The sequence below is a fragment of the Malurus melanocephalus genome, unplaced genomic scaffold (assembly GCF_030028575.1).
Source record: "Malurus melanocephalus ecotype Western Australia unplaced genomic scaffold, MMel_1.1 scaffold_293, whole genome shotgun sequence".
In the NCBI taxonomy this organism is placed as follows: Eukaryota; Metazoa; Chordata; class Aves; order Passeriformes; family Maluridae; genus Malurus; species Malurus melanocephalus.
Genome location: NW_026623525.1, coordinates 168,633 through 182,912, shown reverse-complemented (window position 1 = coordinate 182,912; position 14,280 = coordinate 168,633). Strand labels below are relative to the sequence as shown.

At 62.0% G+C, this 14,280-nt stretch overlaps 2 protein-coding genes across 4 annotated transcripts in view; both read left to right on the top strand.

Annotated features, from left to right (window-relative positions):
- Positions 1 to 7,309, top strand: part of MFSD12 (major facilitator superfamily domain containing 12) — a 10,726-nt gene extending 3,417 nt beyond the window's left edge. The window contains exons 2-11 of one of the 2 annotated variants that reach the window (XM_057376841.1): positions 2,152 to 2,362; positions 3,173 to 3,293; positions 3,501 to 3,698; positions 3,939 to 4,031; positions 4,113 to 4,205; positions 4,882 to 5,052; positions 5,275 to 5,369; positions 6,074 to 6,204; positions 6,316 to 6,393; positions 6,803 to 7,309. In XM_057376841.1, coding sequence (XP_057232824.1) covers positions 2,152 to 2,362; positions 3,173 to 3,293; positions 3,501 to 3,698; positions 3,939 to 4,031; positions 4,113 to 4,205; positions 4,882 to 5,052; positions 5,275 to 5,369; positions 6,074 to 6,204; positions 6,316 to 6,393; positions 6,803 to 6,897 — 1,286 coding nt within the window. In that variant the 3' untranslated portion in view covers positions 6,898 to 7,309. The remainder of the gene's footprint in view (positions 1 to 2,151; positions 2,363 to 3,172; positions 3,294 to 3,500; positions 3,699 to 3,938; positions 4,032 to 4,112; positions 4,206 to 4,881; positions 5,053 to 5,274; positions 5,370 to 6,073; positions 6,205 to 6,315; positions 6,394 to 6,802) is intronic. The other variant, XM_057376840.1, reaches the window with a different exon arrangement.
- A 2,592-nt stretch (positions 7,310 to 9,901) lies between these two features.
- On the top strand, positions 9,902 to 13,089 carry LOC130579801 (GRAM domain-containing protein 2A-like). 2 transcript variants are annotated; one of them, XM_057376866.1, is made up of 11 exons: positions 10,133 to 10,400; positions 10,494 to 10,569; positions 10,764 to 10,937; positions 11,031 to 11,129; positions 11,258 to 11,329; positions 11,405 to 11,464; positions 11,724 to 11,787; positions 12,050 to 12,151; positions 12,255 to 12,357; positions 12,565 to 12,672; positions 12,747 to 13,089. In XM_057376866.1, exons 1-11 carry the CDS (start codon positions 10,183 to 10,185, stop codon positions 12,760 to 12,762), a joined length of 1,092 nt encoding a protein of 363 aa, XP_057232849.1. In that variant the 5' UTR covers positions 10,133 to 10,182; the 3' UTR covers positions 12,763 to 13,089. The 2 variants fall into 2 exon arrangements, with proteins under 2 accessions (XP_057232850.1, XP_057232849.1); XM_057376867.1 differs by having other exon boundaries at positions 9,902 to 10,400; positions 11,258 to 11,464.
- The last annotated feature ends 1,191 nt before the right edge of the window (positions 13,090 to 14,280 follow it).

The window sequence follows — 14,280 nt, the reverse complement described above, 5'->3', positions numbered from 1 at the left end:
TTGGCTGATCACAGAGTGACCAGCTGTGGCAGCAAACAGACCAGAGGCAGCCGTGCTGGTGCCGCTCAGCCCCTCGGTCACGCTGCAATGAGGGGTGTTGTGTGGGAATCGGCTGTCTCGTCCGGTGGCAAACCCGTGCTCAGATAAGAGGAAATGTTGTGAAACCGCAGCCTCGGGGCGAGGGAGACACTACACAGTTGCTATCGCGGCATCTCCCTGCTGCGGGGTGTTCCCACAGACGGTCCCGGGTATCCCTGCCTGCTTGCCAGCTCTTTTTTGGGGTCCAGCTTCCTGCCGCAGTGGGCAGGAAGGGTGAGCGTCTCTGCTGCCTGTCTGAGCCTGTCTGGCAGTGCTGTACCAATATCCCTGTCCCGGGCGCCTGTGGTGAGCAGCCTGGCATTCCCGTGATCCTGTCCTGCTGGGCCAGAGGGGAGAGCCTGGCAATGGCAGTGAATTGGGRTGAGAGCCACATGCTCAGATCTTGGAGCTGCAGCAAAACCATGACCAGCAGTAAAATCTGGGTTTTCCCAGATTGCCAGGGGCACTGCAGCAGTGGGCAGCATGGTCTTGGCGTCTCCTATGGCCCTGCTTGGGAGAACAGCGGGTCCACAGGACCTCTCTGACTCAGTGCGACCACTCCTGGTTACTTGGGCTMCACAGATGTTGGGGTGCAGCCCTGTGCAGAGGGCCACAGCTCCATTGAGTGGCCAGTGGGGTGATCCTGGTGGGCACCACCTGTCCTCCCACGAGGAGGAGATGACACTGGTTTGTGCTGGCTCAGAGGTGGGCACAGGAGCAGCCCTGGAGGCTGCAGCAGCAGGGTCACACAGCTCCTGCCCCAGCGTTCCCCTGGGAGCCCTCACATCCCTTAAGGTGCTGCAGAGCCTGACCCTGCAGGGCCCTGGAACCCTCACCCCTCATCTGGGCCCAGTTAAAACCCAGGGAACAGAGCAGGGCTGTGCTGGTTTGAGGTGTCTTGGACCTTCCCATGCCTGTAGTTTGCCTGGGGCAGAGGCACCACGTGTACCCAAGTCCCCCCGTCCTTCAGAGCTCCTGGAGCACTAAAGCCAACTGTGAGCCAATGTGAGGACCCAGCTGCTGCAGCCTCCTTGCTGGGATGKGTGGAGCTGGGCTGCCATTGTCACTGCTGCCCTTGGCTTTGCCCTGGCCATGAGTGGCTGTGCCATGGGGGAGCAAGGAGAAGGAAGAGGAATTGCCCTTCATGGGTGGAAGAGGAATCACTCACTCATGAGGAAGAGAGGTTCTTGCAAAGTGGGGAGGGGACCTGGGGGACTTGGCAAAGCAGGTTCCCCTCAGCTGTAGGAACAGGTTCCCACAGCTCTTCATCAGTGCACAGTGAAGCTGGGGACATGTACATGGAGACACATGGGACAGGGCATCAGGCTGTGCATCAGGGCCGGGGGGCCTGTGGAGCCACTAGGCAGATGGACTCTGTAACTCTGGGAAAGTGGAGGGAGAGGCCAGGCTGGCCTGTCTGCCCTGCACAGGGTCCCTACRCCGCGTCCCCACGCTGTCACGCCACAGCAGAGGGAGGAGCCTGGCTCTGATATCCCTGACTCAGCGGGGCYTTTCCACAGCCCCCTGTGCCTCTGTGTCACCCTGGTATGCTGCCGCTGACATCTGTGAGCGTGGTGGAAGCATGGCTCTCTCTGCCATTCCCATGGGAGAGGGGACATGGAGACAGACGTGATGCCAGTGCCCATGGGACATGCAGAGCCCTCCCGGCCTAGGGGTGCCATATTGCCGCGGGCAGGTGGCAGGGATGGGTGTGTTTTCTGATGGGTTATCTGCACCTGGGGACAGCAAAAAGCTCTTAGCAGCTGTACATGTGACAGTGAGGGTCTGTCATGATGTCCTGAGGGGACAGAGTAGTGCCAGAACTGTGCTGGTGAAAGAGCTTGTCTGTGCTGATGCCAGAGGGAAGGACATTCCTTGTGCAGGATGGGCGGACATTCCTTGTGCAGGATGGGCTGTGGGGGTTTCTGGGACTCCACGTGTCTCATCTGACTGGGGAAGGGGCCCACCTTCCTCCTCAGCTCTGGGATAGAGCCTGTCCTGGARGGGGCTGGCTGTGTCACACTGGAGTCCCAGCCAGGTGTGCAGCCTCTCACTGCTCCACTTTCTCCCCAGGCACYACCTGCGTCCTTGTGTCCTTTCCCTTCGTCTTCAGCCCCTGCCTGGCCTGCAGGGAGAGCACTCCACAGTGGGCAGCCTTCGTCTACTACCTCCCCTTCATCATCATCTTCCAGTTTGGCTGGGCTGCCACTCAGGTGTCCCACCTGGCCCTCATCCCCGAGCTGGTGAGCAGTGACCATGGGAAGGTGGAGCTCACAGCTTTCAGGTGAGCACAGCCACACCTGGGGGTCCCCTAGGCCTGAGGGAGACACCCTGCCCATGCTGGGTCCCCTTGCTCTGTGATGGGAGGTCCCTGGGTGCTTTGGCACAGCAGAAACCTTGGTGTGGCAAGATGAGGACTGRGCCACATGGGTGTCCTGTGGGATGTGCCAAGGGACATGGATTRGTGGCCCAAACCCTTTGGTGTCAGGAGGGAATGTCTTGGTGCCAGGGATATSAGTGACACAGCCCATGGGACACTTCCCTGAGCTGGGGACACTTCTCCTTTGGGACTGGAGGGTGGCTTTCAGGGGAGGGACTGTCCCTCCCCAATGCCCTTGGGGAGAGCTGGACACAGCTGTGGGGACTGTCCTGGAGGTGAGCTGTCCTCAGGGCCAGGTGGGCAGTGCACCTAGCTCATTTCTGTCAGGATCGGGGTGTGGGATGGGGTGTTTATCTCATGGAGCAGGGAGGATGTGGGGTAACCGTCAGGCCAAGCTGGTCCCACTCTGGGGGTACCGGGTCAGGCAGCTGTGGCATTCCTGAAGCAGAGGTGAGCTGTGGCTGGAGGCTGACCCGTAGGGATCTTGTATTTCTTCTGAGTCATTCCCCAAGGACTGGGCACACTGGGAGTTGCACCAGCAAGGYTGATGCCTAGCCAGGTGCCACATGCCCTCAGAGGTGTCACCTCAGCCACGACACTGGGGTGCAGAGGCTGTAGCACACCTGGCTTGGGGGCAGCCGTGGGCCGAGGTATCCTGCTGTGCTGTCCCTGTGCTTGTGCCTCTGCAGCACGCCAACATTTCCTTCCCCTCAGGTATGCCTTCACCGTYATGGCCAACATCACTGTGTACAGCCTGACCTGGATCCTGCTGAACTTCCAGAAGGACCAGCCTGACATAGAGCACCTGGGCCCCCAAGACATCCCTGTGTTTCGGGTGAGTGGCAGGGCACAGCCCCTGGGGTTCCCTCTTCCTGTGGCTCAGCTGGGGAGGTACTGGAGGGAGTCAGCAGGCAGTGCCAACTTGGCAAGAGCCACATTGAGCCCTCCCTGGGGTTTGGGAACCCCTCCTTACCCTCCAGACTGCTGCAGGGCTGATGATGAGCTGCCCYCACTGCTGTGCTCACCCCCACTGCTTCTCCAGAACCTGGCCCTCATTGTGGTGGGGCTGGGGGCCGTGTTCTCCCTCATCTTCCACCTGGGCATCAAGGAGAAGCCATACCCACCAGGGATGCTGCCTGAGCCAGAGGAGAGCACRCCACTGCTACACAAGGAGCCCCCGGGCCCCCCACGCCACCCGTTGCTCTGGAAGGACTGGCTGCTGGAGCCCTCCTTCTACCAGGTACGGCTGGGTAGGGCTCCCCTGGCCCGGGCTGCTGCCCTGCCCAGGCACTCTGGGCATCCTGCAGCCAAGGATTGGCCGAGGTGTGGGTGGGGATGGAGAGAGGGGCTATTCYGGGCACCCATCCATCACCTCAGAGGGGCCATCCTCCTCCCAGTGGGCACCTGTGCCAGGACAGCTGGCCTGGGAATGTCCTCCCAATAGGCTGAGCCGTGCTGCCCTGGTCCTGTCCCCTCACAGGTCGCCGTGCTCTACATGGCCACCCGCCTGATCGTCAACCTGTCCCAGACCTACATCGCCATGTACCTGACCAACTCACTGCTGCTCTCCAAGGTGGGTGCAGGGCAGGACTGTGTAGGAAGGTGTCCTGATATAGCCTGGTGTTCATCTCCTCCCTGTCCTTGTCCCTTGCAGAAGTACATTGCCACCATCCCCCTAGTGATGTACATCAGTGGGTTCCTCTCCTCATTCCTCATGAAGCCCGTGAACAAATGGATTGGTCGAAATGTGAGTCTGGGGTGCTGGAGAGGTTGGAGTTTGACCCCAGGAGAGACCCAGGGGCCAAATCCTGGCTTTGGGCAAAGCTCCTGGCATACCTGAGCTGGAGAGCGGGGACCCATCATGGACGCTCTGCCAGCTACCACCCACTGCAATGTGGGTCCCACTGGGACTGGGAGTGGTGGATAGAGGTGGAGGTGTGGGTCCTGCTGGGTCTGGGGATGGTGGGCAGGAGCCTGTCCTACATATACCTCGGGCTGGGGAAGGCAATGCTGGCCCAGAGTCACCATGTCCTGGGTAGGGCTGACCAGGCTACAGTGCCCTGTAGTGCCCATAAAAGGCAGACGGGGGTGGGCCCAGGGTCTGCAGTGCCAGGAGGAGGGATCTGCCCCCACAGTGTGTTCCCTCTGTGCTGCCGGGTGCCAGTGGAGTGTCCCCTGCCCTCACAGACATGCTCCACAGCTCTGCCTGGGATTCACCCTTTGGGCTCCAGAACAGCCCAGATCACAGCAAGGCCCTGCTTTTGGGGGCTCTGTTTTTAAATCCAGGTGGGGCAGAGCTAAGATTCCTCGTGGGTCCTGGGCAGTGCTGGCTCAGTACCCTTCCTGCTCGCCCCTCCCTCGCCAGGTGCCAGCCCAGCTGAATCCTGAACTCCCTCTTGTCCATCTGTGTGTCCCCATCCCAGCTGACCTACTTTGTGGGCATCCTGGCAGTACTGGCCTTCGCCTCCTGGGTGGCTCTGGCCAGGCCGATGGGAGCTGAGATCTACGGGCTGGCTGTGCTGCTTGGGGCCGGCTCGGCCACCATCCTGGTCACCTCCCTCTCCATGACTGCGGATCTCATCGGCACCAACACGGTACAGCCACTGCTGCTGGCGGGATGAGGGGAGTCACGGCAGGCAYAGAGCTGGGGTGGAGACACAGGGAGGGGGCTCTGCAGGGTGACCCGTGTGCTGTGCGCTGTGAGTGCTGTGCCCCGGGTGCTCACGGCTGTGCTGCAGTGAGGRCTCTGTCCATGAGAGGGCACACAGGGCTCTGTGGCACAGCGTCCAACAGCGTGGTTCCCTCTCGTTCCGCAGCACAACAGCGCGTTTGTCTACGGTGCCATGAGCTTCACGGACAAGATGGCCAATGGCCTGGCTGTGATGGCGATCCAGAACCTGCACCCCTGCCCGTAAGCATCTCTGCAGAGCTGGGACCCTCCCTCACTGGGGGTGCATGAGGAGATATTCCAGGGCTGCAGCAAGAGGCATGAGTGGGAACCAGCTCAGATTTATAGAATCACAGAATGGTTTGGGTGGGGAGGGACCTAGAATCACAGAATGGTTTGGGTGGGGAGGGACCTTGAAGCTCATCTCCTTCCAACCCCTGCCATGGGCAGGAACACTTTCCACAATCCCAGGTTGCTCCAAGCCCCATCCAACCTGGCCTTGGACATTTCTAGGGATCCAGGGGCAGCCACAGCTGCTCTGGGCACCCTGTGCTAGGGCCTTGCCACCCTCACAGGAAGAATTCCTTCCCAATATCCAATCTAACCCTGCCCTCTGCCAGTGGGAAGCCATTCCCCCTTCCTTGTCCCTCCAGGCCCTTGTCTCAACTCCCTCTCCAGCTCTCTTGGACCCCCTTTAGGCACTGGAAGGGGCTCTAAAGTCTCCCCAAAGTGTTCTCTTCTCCAGCTCTGATCTGTCTTACACCCTTCCTCACCTTCTCTYTGGGCCTTGGACAAGAGCCTGAGCCATGCCCTGGGATCTGCTTGTTCGGGCTTTTCTCTCATATCCCAGTGGGAACCAGTCCTGACTGGGAGCACATGGGACCATTGTCCACAGCCCAGAGCTCCAGTCCCAGCCTCCGGTGACATCCCTGCCTATGTCCCCACAGGACTGAGCTGTGCTGCCCTGCCTGTGTCGACTTCTACCGCTGGGTGATGGTGCTGGTCACCGGTGGCATCGCTGTCACCGCTGTCGCCACACTGTGCTGCATCATGGTGTGGCCCATCCAGATCCGCTACTGTGAGTGGGGCCGGGGGCCTGGGGGGCCCTGGTGTGGGGTTGGGGGCACTGAGAGCACTGGGAGCCCCGTGGCCAGTGCCAGCCTGGGCTAAAGCCACAGTGTCTTTGCAGATGGCCCCAGTGGGGCAGCAGTGAGAGCCCTGTCATCACTGGGCTGGCTGTGGCCACGTTCGCAGGGGGACCCTCATGGTAGGACATGGGGCAGAGCCATCGTCCCGCTTCCGCTGCTGCCCCCAGTGAGGGGCTGTGTCTGCTTGCTGTGTCCTCCTGGGGGCCAACACCCTCTGCTCTGCAGGGCCCCTTGGCCCGGCCATGGCTGGCCCTGGRGCTCCAAGGGGTGTCGGGGGCAGCTCTGTGTGCTGGCAGCAAACATGGGGGATGGTGGAGTGACCTGTGCCAGGCCGGGGAGCCAAACGTGCTCAGCGCCTGCTCTGCCTCTCTGTGGGTGGGGGAACAGGATGGACCCTTCGTGCTGCTTGGGGCCCTGCTGGGTCAGGCCCTGGTGTCAGCAGAAGAGTCCAGGAGGGCCAGGCCAGYACATGTGGGTCACCCCACACTGGCATCGCTCCTGACCTGTCCCTTCCTCCTCTTCCTCCAGGTGCTGTCAGCCTACGGCGGCCGAGCAGCGCCGGGATCCTTGAAAACAGCACCGGGAGCGCTGAGGGAGAGAACCAGAGCACCACCATCAACTGAGTGGGGCCATGTCCCCAGCCACAGTGTCCTCAGGGCTGTGTCCTCGGCCACCGCGTCCTTGGCCACCGTGGTGCCACACTCTCGAGTCTGGAGGGTCCCCCGCGCTGGGGGCACTGGGCTCTGGGGAGGGGGGTGACCCCCCGCCCTATTTCCTTGCACTGGACTCCTGTTCCCCACCCTGGACTCCTGTGTCCCAGACCCTGCCGGGCCGATGAAGGCTGTCCCTGGTGCGGTGTCACCGGTGCAGGGTCACCTGTCACCTCTCACCTGCACAATGAACACTAGAAGGGCCCGGGCCGGGCTGAGGCTGGGGCAGCCCCAGCAGGGGTGAGCGCCCGGCCCGAGGTTTTAACCTGTTTTTGTAAGGTCAATACGTACAAACGGCACTTTATAAATGAGGAGAAAAAAAAGAGAGAAAAAAACAAACCGCAGCTCTGATAGTCCTGGGATGGGGGTGCCAGAGCGGGGCTGGAGCAGGTTTGGGGAGCCCTCAGAGACCGAGCGGTGTCCTGAGGGCAGCGGCCATGGCGGCGCCCGCACACAAAATGGCGGCCGCGGAGGGGCGCGAGAGACGAGTGATTGGTCAGTGCGCTGCTGCCCCGCCCACCGGGMCAGGACAGCCAATGGGAGCGGCCCTTGTGCTGAGGGGCGGGGTCTGGGGTGTGCACGTATGTGTGTGTATGTACATGTGTGAGAACATGTGTGTACATACATGTAGATGTGTGTGATAATGTGTGTGTCCGTGTGTGTGTATGTACATATACATGTGTGAGAATGTGTGTGTATATACATGTAGATGTGCGTGATAGTGTGTGTCCGTGTGTGTGTGTATGTACATATACATGTGTGAGAATATGTGTGTGTGTCACATACATGTAGATGTGTGTGAGAATGTGTGTGTCCGTGTGTGTGCGTGTGTGAGAATGTGTGTGTCTGTATGTGCGTGTACATGTGTGTGACGTGTGTGTCCATATGTGTGTACATGTGTGTGACGTGTGTGTGTATCCAAGTGTGTGACATGTGTGTGTCCATATGTGTGTACATGTGTGTGACGTGTGTGTGTATCCAAGTGTGTGACGTGTGTGTCCATATGTGTGTACATGTGTGTGACGTGTGTGTGTATCCAAGTGTGTGANACATGTGTGTGACGTGTGTGTGTATCCAAGTGTGTGACGTGTGTGTCCATATGTGTGTACATGTGTGTGACGTGTGTGTGTATCCAAGTGTGTGAGAATGTGTGTGTGTCCATATGTGTGTGTACATGTGTTAGAACACATGTGCGTGCGTGTCTGTATGTGTGTGTCCGTATGTGTGAGAATGTGTTTGAGTGTGTATGTCTATGTGTGTAATACATGTGTGAGAACATGTGTGTCCGGATGTGTGTGTACGTGTGTGAGAACATGTATATGGGTACATGTGTGTACATGTGTGTGATGTGGGTGTGGGTGAGAATGTGTATGTATGTGTGATGTGTGTGGGGGGAGAGAACATGTGTATGAACATGTGTGCGTATACTTGTGTGTACATGTGTGTGTAAACATGTATGTGTCTACACATGATATACATGAACAGATGTGTGTGCCTGTGTATGCCCACATGTATGTGTATGCGTGTGTGTGTGTGTGCGCCTATGCATGTGTGCAGGGCTGTGCTGGGTGCACATGAGGTGCCGGCGGGAGGGTGGCGGGGGAGGCGCGTTCATAACCCCGGGAAGGGTTTGGGTCAGAAGGGACCTCAAAACCCACCCAGTGCCACCCCTGTCATGGCAGGGACACCTCCCACTGTCCCAGGCTGCTCCCAGCCCCAATGTCCAGCCTGGCCTTGGGCACTGCCAGGGATCCAGGGGCAGCCACAGCTGCTCTGGGCACCCTGTGCCAGGGCCTCCCCACCCTCCCAGGGAACAATTCCTTCCCAATATCCCATCCATCCCTGCCCTCTGGCACTGGCAAGCCATTCCCTGTGTCCTGTCCCTCCAGCCCTTGGCCCCAGTCCCTCTCCAGCTCTCCTGGAGCCCCTTCAGGCCCCAAAAGGGGCTCTGAGCTCTCCCTGGATCCTTCTCCTGTCCAGGTGAGCACCCCCAGCTCTCCCAGCCTGGCTCCATGGCAGAAGTTGTCCGTGGCCCCCAGTCTGTGCCTTGTGCCGGCACACGCGTGTCCGTGTGTCCCTGTGTGTGTCCTGGACTGGCCTCCATGAGGTGTCACGGATCCCCTGCCGCCAGGGCTGTGGAGTCGAGTGTGCCCAGCAGGACACGAGTGTGGGGTGATGGGGGATGCCGGGGGCTGAGGGGTGTGACCAAGGGCAGGGAGTGACACCCCGGGTGCGCCCGGTGTGGGGCAATGGGACGGGACCCGGGGGGATGGAATGGGATCCTGAGGGCAAGCGGAGAGTGCAGGTGCAGCCCCTCGGGCAGTGCCGTGTCCCACCTCGGGCCGGCCCGGGTTTATGGCCGCTTCTCGCCGCGGGAAGGGCCTTATCAGCGATGGTCCAGAGAGCAGGAGCTGAGCCAGGCTGGCTCCGTGGCCTTCGCACCAGCCCTGGGTCTGCGGAGGGACGCGGCTCCGGCTCTGCCCAGCGCCCCCTCCCCACTGTCTTTTGGGGGTCCCTGTCCCACGGCAGAGACCCCCGGGGCAAAGGGTGGACGTGGGGCGAGGGCACGAGAGAGGGCGACAGGCAGCGGGTGAGCGATGCTGTGGGTGCCCCTGGATTGCGGGATGTCCCGGGATTGCGGGGTGCCCTTGGGATTGCGGGGTGCCCCTGGATTGCGGGATGTCCCGGGATTGCGGGGTGCCCTTGGGTTTGCGGTGTGTCCCGGGCTGGCGCTGCCACGGCCGCTCCCTGCGAACCTGCCGCGGACGCTCGGCCCCGCCCGCTGCCCTTCYTCGGGAGGAGGAGGAGGAGAAGGAGGAGGAGGAGGCAGCGGAGCAGGAACGGCGCTGGACGGAGCGGGAGCGGACAGCTCCGACGGGACGGGCGGGGGGCTGTGTTCCCCAGCAGGTACCTGCCCGGGACGGGGCTCTGGGGCCGCGCGTGGGTCCGGGATGTCCCMTCTGGAGCCAGCCCGGCCACGCACTCCCGCAGCCAGCACCGGCCGTGACCCGAGCCGGCACCCCGCGGTCCAGGGATCACTTTCCCCGTCACCCYTCGGTCCAGGGGTCATCACTTCTCCCGGCCCCCACTGCCCACGGGGGTCGCAGCCAGCACASGCCACCGTGGGACCGGCAAAGGGCTCATGCGACCGGGTGGGCTCTGCAGTGCCTGTCCMGGCATGGCCTGAGCCCCGTTCCCATGTCCTCCCCGGTGGAGGGACAGGTTGGTGACACTGGCGGCTGCTGTGCTGCAGGGATGGACCGTCCCCACAATCTGCCCCCTTTCCCCCAGATGCCGGACTCGTCCCTCATGTCGGGCAAGCTGAAGCGCAGTAGGCGGGGGGTGCTGGGGGAGAAGCAGTGGCGGAGCCTGGAGGAGCGGGGAAGCGCCCAGCCGGGGCAGCCCAAGCTCAGCAGGTGGGTGCTGCACCTCACGGGGACGCATCCTGCATCCCAGCCCCACACCCCACCTGTGCCCCCGGGGTCACCCYCTCCGATGCTTCCTTCCAGATCCAGGACCTATGAGCCCTCCTGCAAGGAGGCAGAGCAGGCGGCCGTGGGCAGCCAGGGACCCCCATCCCCCTCGGTGAGTCTCGGGGTGCCGGGGCTGAGGAGCGGGACCCCAGTGCYACCCCCAGCGCCGCGGTGCCGGCTGGATGCTCTCTGGGGGAGGAGAGGGCTGCTCCCGGTTCCGTGGCAGAGCTGGTGATGGAGCCGGGGGCTGCAGGATGCCCGCGGTGGCAGGGCTGGCCCCGAGCACACCCCCTCGGCCTCCCGCAGCAGAGCAAGCAGGACAGCAGCTACCGCCGGGCCTTCGGGGAGCTCGCCGAGCAGGACGCGCTGCTGGGCTGCTTCTCCTGCGCCTGGCAGAGAGAGATGCCCTACCACGGCCGCCTCTACGTATCCTCCCGCCACATCTGCTTCCACTCCAACCTCCTGCTCAAGGACATCAAGGTGGGTTGGGGCAGGCATGGGGCTGGMAGCGCTGGCAGGGGCACAGGTGGCMACYGGGACCAYGGTGACACTGCCTGTCTCCTCCTGGCACAGGCTGTGGTTCCCGTCGCCTCCATCTCAGCTCTCAAAAAGACCAACACGGCGCTGCTGGTGCCCAACGCAGTCAGCATCCGCACAGCCAAGGGYGAGAAGGTGAGAGCAGGGTCAGGGMTGGGGGGGCRGCTTCACCTGGGGTTGTCTGGGATGTCATTGTCCCCATGGGCTCTGTGCCATGCTGAGGGGGCAGCTCTGACACAAACCTCCTACCCACTCTCTGGCAGTTCCTCTTCGTGTCGCTGCGTCAGCGAGAGGCCACCTACCAGCTCCTGAGGTCGGTGTGCAAACACCTGCAGGTACGCGGGGCTGSATGGGGAGGGGAGCTCCATCCAGCCATTGCAGGGTGCCTCCCTTCATCTCTCCTTGTCCAGGACAGCGGCCAGAGCCCTCGAGACTCTGTSAGCAATGAGAAAGCCTTAAAGAAGTCTCTGGTAAGGCCAGGGAACGGTGGGGAGGAGGATGCAGCAGAGGGAGGGAGTGGTCCCAGCCCTCTGGATGGGGTGGGCGGGGTGCAGAGACCSCTGGGAAGACTTGGGGGTAACATGAAAAGCCCCAGCCCAGGGCAATGCACACCCCAGGGGTCCCTTCTTGTTGGTGACACAGGTCCCATCAAGCACTGCCCGTGTCCCCATGGCAGTGGGGCAGGTGCTTTGGGAACACACACCATGACTAGGGCTTGTCCTTTTGCAGACCTTGAGCCAGTCAGACCTGGAGCAGAGCACTCTGGAGCCCAACAGCCTCCAGGAATCCCTGGGTGAGTGGCCACCCTGGTGCACCCCTCGCACCCCTMCAGCCCTGCTCGTGTCCCTGCCCATGTTCCTGCCCTGCTGGCAGCTCTGGACTCTGCTCCCCCTCCCCAGACACAGGCCGGGAGGGACCCCGTGGCCCTCGCCCCCCTGGCCAGCACTCCCACAGCACCAGCGAGTGCAGGATTGGCTCTTTGTGGCCYCCTGTGCCCCCAGGATGCCCAGACCTTTCCCCGGGGTACTCACTGACTATCTCCTGGTCATCTGCAGATGAGCCAAGCCCGAAATCAAGGGAAGCRGAGGAGAAGGTGGCCCTGCTGGCTTCCAGCAGCAGTGAGCAGCTGCCCTCGACAGGAACACGCAGCCTCTGGGGTGGGTCAGGGGCTCGGGATGGCAGGGATGGTGTTGGGKGTTKACACCCTGGCAGAGCYGAGCACAGAATCTCAGTGACACTGRCATTGCCTTGTCTTGGCAGGGGGATCCCACACTGTGCTCTGGGCCTGGATCACTTCATTTTGGTCCCAGATAAACCCCCAGCTGAGCCCTCTCAACATCATCATCATCATCTACCTGCTRCTGTGAGTCCCCAGGACCTACTCACACCCCTGGTCCCCATTCCTGCTGAGCCCTGACAGCCTCTCCAGGGTGGCACAGGCAGTCYGGGGTCCCCACACTCCCCCTCCGACACCCATCCCCAGGGCAAGCACACAAGAGCCTGTCTGTGGCACCGCTCCTGCCCCCTGTCCCCACCCTGTGCCCCCTGGCTGACACTGGTCTGTCCCCAGCATGGTGGCCTTGCTGCTGTCCTCGGGGTACATCGGGCTGCGCATAGTGGAGCTGGAGCAGCAGCTGGCGTTCGCAGGGGCCTGGCCAGACCTCAACGTGTCACAGCAGTGAGTGGTGGCACACRGGGGAGGGGGGGCCTCTGTCCCCAGCAGAGCCCCCTCCTCACTCTGCCTCCCCCCAGGGACAAGAGGACGTGAGGCTGGTGAGGACACGGCTGTCACCAGAACCCCATCTGGGGCCAGGGGGCTCAGGGGCTGCCATCAGCCCTTTCCTGGCTGCTCAGGGGGCTCCGTTGCCAAGTGCCTTCCAGCCCCCACAATGCCTGGGGAAGCCCACGCAGGCTGTGAGGCTCCACCCCACTCCCCTCGTGCCTGCCCACCCTGAGCAGCAGCAGCAGAGACCCAGGGAGCTGCCAGGGGGCCAAAGAGCAGGGGCTGGGGGCAGCACTAACCCCCAGCCAGCCCTCCTGCCAAGGGGGGGCAGGCAGAGGGGGCCAAACCCCAGGCAAAGCGGGGGTACAGAGAACAGACTATTTTATTAATAAAGAATTATAAAATATTTATTATATTGATASTTATTATTTGCTGGGCCGGATGCCACAGGATGAGCATGAACCCTCATTCTGCACCCCCTGCTCCCCAGAGCAGACAGGACACTGCAGGATCAGGATCTCTGACTCTTTGACTGGTGTGGGGAGGCAGCTCCGGGTGTTGATGTCTCAGGGGTCCAAGGAGCCACAGAAGACCCTTGAGCAGTCCCCTGGGGCTGTGGCTGCTGGTGACAATGAGAGACAGAGGGGAAGGGGGCAGTGGGGGTGCAGCAGGGAGCCCCAGGGCCCTGCAGCTGGCCAGGCCCTGGCTCTTACCCTGCTCCTTCCCCAGGATGGGGCTCACCTGCCAGAGGAAGGGGCTCCAGCAGGTGCAGGGTCCCAGGTACATGGTGGGGACAATGGGGACCCACAGGTTCCAAGCATAAACTGGGGGCAGGAGCAGAGGTGGGGGCACAGCAGGACCTGCACCCCATAGGTGGGATTAACCCAGCCCAAAGCCCTGGAGGTTAATCCCATTCTGCACCCTGGGGCTTCCACCAAGCACCAAGGTGGGGAAACTGAGGCACTGACAGCTCCTTATCCCACTCTTTTCTCCATGTCGTTTCCTGGGTCATCCCTCTCCTAAACCCACAGCTCACCTCAATGCCACGGGAGATGCCAAGGTCAGGGATCCTCCCCCTCCTCATCCTGCTGCTCAGCCCCATGGACCAGCTCAGCCCCACCTCACCGAGCCCGAGCAGGTTTCCAGCAGCAGGCCCGGTCCCCACAGTATAGGACACTGGTCACGGYGGGGAGGGAGCCCTCCCGAGGGCTGGAGCAAGGCACAGGTGTGGGGCACAGGGCTGCACCCCACTGGTGAGGTGTCCCCTGCCCACAGCGCTCCAGTGCCCAAGGAGGGGGTGCCCCCCAATGTGAGGGTCCCAGCGGCACGGAGGCAGCAGGACCGAGGGGCTCTGCACCCCTAAGCTCGCTGCAGCCATCCCCTGGCAACTGCCCCACACCAAGGAGGGGCTGTGCCAGGCCAGRGTCCCCTTTTCCTTCTTCCTGCCATGCTGAGGGACACAGGGCAGGGCAGGGAGCGGGGGCTGTGCCTCTCCCCTTTCCCAGTAGCAGGAAAGCAAACAGCAGCGGGAAACTGGGAGCAATAAACTTCAGGTGAGAGCGG